The sequence below is a fragment of the Papaver somniferum genome, chromosome 11 (genome assembly GCF_003573695.1).
Source record: "Papaver somniferum cultivar HN1 chromosome 11, ASM357369v1, whole genome shotgun sequence".
Taxonomy (NCBI): Eukaryota; Viridiplantae; Streptophyta; class Magnoliopsida; order Ranunculales; family Papaveraceae; genus Papaver; species Papaver somniferum.
The window spans coordinates 70,606,560-70,612,098 of record NC_039368.1 but is presented as its reverse complement, the minus strand read 5'-3'; the positions used below and the strand labels follow the sequence as shown (position 1 = coordinate 70,612,098).

The 5,539-nt window shown below is 35.2% G+C and overlaps 1 protein-coding gene across 1 annotated transcript; it reads left to right on the top strand.

Annotated features, from left to right (window-relative positions):
• Positions 1 to 159: 159 nt before the first annotated feature.
• Positions 160 to 2,851, top strand: LOC113323193 (mitogen-activated protein kinase homolog NTF6-like). The gene is made up of 6 exons (XM_026571469.1): positions 160 to 402; positions 1,049 to 1,178; positions 1,273 to 1,410; positions 1,594 to 1,926; positions 2,030 to 2,213; positions 2,317 to 2,851. Exons 1-6 carry the CDS (start codon positions 224 to 226, stop codon positions 2,493 to 2,495), a joined length of 1,143 nt encoding a protein of 380 aa, XP_026427254.1. The 5' UTR covers positions 160 to 223; the 3' UTR covers positions 2,496 to 2,851.
• Positions 2,852 to 5,539: the final 2,688 nt, after the last annotated feature.

Here is a 5,539-nt window from a genome sequence, read left to right as displayed (position 1 = left end):
GGATGCATACAAGTTCAAATTTCAAAGCTCAAAGGAGGGAATAATCCAACGGCCGTAACTCAATATTCCCATTACTTTTTTCTTTAATTTAATAAAATAATAATAATATTATTATTTTTCTGATCAAACTTTTTAAATTGAAACAAGGGTAGGCTAAAAATCTCCTTTTATATCATCATCTCTCGACTCTGAAACTCTTTCTCACACACCCAAAAACCTAAAAATGGAGGAAGAATTTGCAGCTACGAGTATATCTGATCCTAAATCAGTACAAGTGAAGGGGGTAAAAACTCATGGAGGTAAATACATTCAGTATAATCTTTTGGGTAACTTGTTTGAAGTCTCAGCTAAATACATCCCACCAATCCAACCACTTGGTCGAGGTGCTTATGGAATCGTTTGGTATTACATTTTCAACTCTAAATTTGTGGTTTCATTTTTAGGTTTTAAGTTTAATTTCAGCTGAAATAATCTGAATTTCATAGTAATAATTTTTAATTAGGGTTTTGTCATTTGAAATTATTTTCTACTTGTTTGACTGTCCAGTTGGGAACTTCAAGGTTATTGTATCTAGTTTTGATAGTTTCAATTGAAATTTGTGTACATCCGTGGTGGAAAATTCAAATTTATAGCTGATTTTTAATGTGTTTAGAGTTTATTCACTGTGTAGTATTTCTGTATTGGATAAGGTTTAAAGTGAAAATTGTTTGGTTTTGGAGCTAAGGAATTGATTGATTCAATTAGTTTTTAGCGGTATGTAGTGAAAAGTTTCATGAGATGAACAATTGAAATACTGTTTGTGGAGAAAGAATATGTGAATGCGGAAGTCTTGATGATGAGCTGCAACACTTGATTAGAGATTGCGTATGTCCACTGTTTCATTAAATAACTGTTGAGAAATTGATAGCACAGAGATACAGACTTGATGAGTTTTAGGGTTGAATACCCCTTTGTGGAATATTATAAACTTAATAAGTGATTTGCTGTTCTTCACCCATAATTTGTTTAGTGTTGCACTTGCATTATTATTTATGCTCTTATTATACAGCTGCGCGAAAAATTCTGAGACAGATGAAGAGGTTGCAATAAAGAAGATTGGAAATGCATTTGATAATAGGATTGATGCAAAGAGGACACTTCGGGAGATCAAACTTCTTTGCCATATGGATCATGAAAATGTAAGATAAATGGAACTAACTCTTCTGGAAGTTTCTATCCTTGAATTCGCAGACTCAGAGTTGAAGTTAAACTGAACTTGTTTTTCTGCAACAGGTTGTCAAGATTAAGGATATCATACGCCCACCAACACGAGACATTTTTGATGATGTTTACATTGTATATGAGTTGATGGATACAGATCTGCATCAAATAATACGCTCTACACAGGCACTGACTGAAGATCATTGTCAGGTAATTTTGTGGTTCTGTACACTGTATCTGTCAATCTTATTTTAGACATTTCCTTAAGAGAAGATATGTTCGCCTCTATAGATTCCGTATAGCCTTCTTGCGTAAACTATTATAAACTTGTGTATCCAGTAAAGTCATGAAGTCATCCCAATTTAAAAGTAACCTTATGTTGCTTTTTGGCAGTATTTCCTGTACCAGTTACTACGAGGGCTGAAATATATACATTCTGCAAATGTTTTGCACCGAGATCTTAAACCAAGCAACTTGCTTCTCAATTCAAACTGTGACTTGAAGATTTGTGACTTTGGGCTTGCAAGAACCACTTCAGAGACAGATTTCATGACGGAGTATGTAGTAACACGTTGGTACCGAGCTCCAGAGTTGCTTCTTAACTGTTCTGAATATACCAGTGCAATTGATATCTGGTCTGTTGGTTGCATTCTCATGGAGATCATCAAGAGAGAGCCCATTTTCCCGGGAAAAGATTATGTTCAACAGTTGAAACTTATCACTGAGGTATTAGCATCCTCCCATCAGTTGCAGTTTTTCCTAAATGAAGATATGTTCGACCAAGTTAGACCTGATTTCATTGCTTTCTCTATAATATGTCGTAATACAGCTATTAGGATCACCAGAAGAGTCAGACCTTGGCTTCATAAAGAGCGATAATGCTAAGAAGTATGTTAAACAGCTCCAACAAGTCCCAAAGCAATCATTTTCTCAAAAATTTCCAAATATGTCATTAGTAGCCATCGATCTTGTGGAAAAGATGCTAGTATTTGATCCATCCAAACGCATAACAGGTACATCTCTTACAGTAAAATATTCAACTGCAATGTTTTTTAGGAGGCATTCCTTATGTTTCGAGAATTTAACAATTTTTTTCTCCGTGATATGTTTTTGAAGTTGACGAAGCGTTGAATCACCCGTATTTGTTGAGCCTCCATGAGATCAACGAGGAACCCATTTGTCCATCTCCCTTTGTATTCGATTTTGAACAGTCAAACTTGAGTGAAGAAGATATTAAACAGCTTATATGGGAGGAGTCTCTTAATCAATCCAGACGACACGATCTAAATTTTTGATCCTAAATCATTTTTTTGCTTTGGTTCTCTTTCTTCGTTCCCGCAAAAACACAGTGGAGAGATTGTTTTCGCTTGAAAGGTATGTTTGTATATTTTCACATTGTATGCATGAGCTGAGTGATCCAGGAGATAGGTTCTCCATGCGTGTTCATTGAGATGCTGTGTTCCAGTGATGTTGTTGAAGCCATTAATTCACATTTGTTTTTTTTTACTCGAACCCATAACTTGTGCTGAGAAGGAGACGGTGATCAAGTTTCCTACAAGTCTTATAGTCCATTACTCAAACCTTATTGCTCTGTCAAATTCTGAGTTACTGATTTTTATATATCGGAAGAATTGGAGATATTTTATGTTCTTACTGCTCTGTATTGTCTACTGCTAATTGTGTGTAAACTGGAGCTGGAGTATTTCGGATGAAGAATGAAGTACTATTGTATGTTCTTGGAAAATACTAAGAAACAACTTCGAGTATCTTAAATGACCAAATAAGAAAATGATCGCCTGTTCGGCCTCTAGGTAGGACTGCCAATAAGATCTCGAGCAATATATGGCCTGAGTCAAATATGTTGTCATTTGGAGTGAGATATCTTTTTCGCATAGGAAATTGGGCTATAAAGGGATGATTTTAGAGGTACGTCTGATCAAATTTGGTGAGGAATAAGGTTGGATTTAGTAATGCTTTTTCTTTTTCAAAAAGTATATATGAGAATAATTTTTATATTGGAGCTTGGTAAAAAAAATTGAAACACTTTTTAGAGTCGTGCTGTAATGTAGTCACCCACGTGAAAGCTTCCATAAAAGCTCGCCTTTGAACCCTTGGATATATAGATGTGGACAAATTTGGAGACAAAATTAGAAAACAAAGTATATTGTGGACTTTGGACGAGTATTATGTCACTCTAATGAGTGATTAATTGATTGAGTCTGGAGTGCTCCGAAAAACTCGGCATTGTTTATTTATGATTGCATTCAAAAGTAATAGAAGGCATCAGTAACAACATTGATGATCAAATCGCTTAGAAAGAAAGTTTATGAGAACCATCAAGTAATTTGATGGTTCTCACGCTCCCTTTTATCGGGGAGATAAGAGTTCGAATCTTGTAATTACCAAGTAAATTCTCATTTGAAGGAGTTTGTATATACCATGAGGATCATTGTTCTACCCTATAAATTAAACTTATCAATAGGACCACTCACTCATAATTTCGTAAGCATTTCATGAAATGCGCAAAACAAAGTATTGTATAATCTGGTACAGTACGGCGTATTCTATATTTAGATCCTCTTTAGGTTTTATGTGTCTTCCAAGTGGAGACCAAGTTTTGTTCAAGTGTATTTTTTTCTTGAAAATTATTTAGATTGAAAACAAAAACAGAGGTTACATAGGATCATCTAGTGTGTTGGTTGCCCTTATCCCATTACAATGCATTGAGATATTTGCTTCTACCAACATACTATTGACCTCATTTACTGGACTAAAGTTCATAACAAAATTTGAAAAAAGAAAATCCGAAAGCAAAGTATTAGAAATGAAAATAGGCATCTGTAATCAAATTTGCTTATGTATCCCCCATTTGCGTGCCTGTTTTTAAAGACAATTCCCAAAAAGTTGTTGCAAGACTGAAGAATCCTCACTGCCTCTGAAACTATCGCATGATTCCTCCAAAAAATGTTGTTGGACTTGTTCTGTGCATAAAGAGTTTGTCTTTGACAGTCCCCTTCAACCCAGAAATAACTTAGCTCCATACTCTTTGCCCAACAATCCGCTTCCAGCAAACTCAAAGCCTCTGCTTCTTTTGCGGTGAATGCACTGATGGACCCAGCTTTAGCTTGTACAACTTCTTCTGTTTCATTTCACAAAACTATACCATATCTAGCAAGTGAGATGTTATCAATCCAAGGAACATCAAAGCTAATCTTTAATTGATTAGTTTGAGGCTTTTTCCATCATACATCTTTAAGCTCATTTGAACTTTGTGCATCACAATTAGAAACTGTTCCATTTCTAAGTCTTACATGTGCAAAGGTTTTCAAAGGGGACTAGAAATTTATATGTCTTTAAACAACTAAAAGCAATTTAAGACTGCTAGTAGTTGATTTAGATTGAAATATCCTTAAATATCCAAATCAACCAGCACTTGGTTGCCATAATTTCTATTTCACCATTATTATCACTCATGCGATCCAGTTTTCATACATATGTACTGAGAAAAAGTTAACATCATTATTTGAATTAATATCTACAAGAGGAGGTAGCATGGCCACAGACTTAGCATGAGGGAAATCAAAAAATAGACGTTTAAGGGATTCACATTCATCTTCACACAAAATACAATTCATCTCAATATCTTTTATTATATTGGCTTATCGAAAAGATATTGATTGGATTGAGATTTGTGATTCCACAACATCTTGTTTCGCTACCATACGATTAAGATTGTTGTGAGGTGATTGATTAATCTAGGTTGTTCTTCGGGAATATAAGAGCGGATTATCAATTGGTTCCTGTTCACCTTGATTATTATCAAAAGACGGAACAAAACCTTTAGGGTTTATCTGTGGGAGACAGATTGATCATTTGATAGACTTTTCTGTGGGAGACAGATTTGTTTATTATTAAAGCCTTCTATTTTGGGTCGTAACAACTCTTAGTTGTAGGTGAGATCAGCTAAGGGAATCAAGTGCGCAGTATCCTGCTGGGATCAGAGGCTTAGGAGCATATTTGTACCTTGGATCAGTGGGAGATTGATTGGGGTTCAACTACAGTCCAGTCCGAAATTAGCTTGGAGTAGGCTGTAGCGGCTTAATACAGTCTGTGTTCAATCTGGACTAGGTCCCGGGGTTTTTCTGCATTTTCGGTTTCCTTGTTAACAAAATTTCTGGTGTCTGTGTTATTTCAATTTCCGCATTATATTGTTTTATCTTTATAATTGAAATAATACAGGTTGTGCATTTGATTCAATCAATTGAAAATCCGACCTTTGGTTGTTGATTGATATTGATTGATCCTTGGATATTGGTCTTTGGTACCATCCAAGTTATTC

Coding starts and splice junctions, on each gene's coding strand:
- LOC113323193 (XM_026571469.1), top strand. CDS start 224: ATGGAGGAAGAATTTGCAGCTACGAGTATATCTGATCCTAAATCAGTA. Junction 403..1,048: donor GGTGCTTATGGAATCGTTTG/GTATTACATTTT, acceptor CTTATTATACAG/CTGCGCGAAAAATTCTGAGA. Junction 1,179..1,272: donor GCCATATGGATCATGAAAAT/GTAAGATAAATG, acceptor TTTCTGCAACAG/GTTGTCAAGATTAAGGATAT.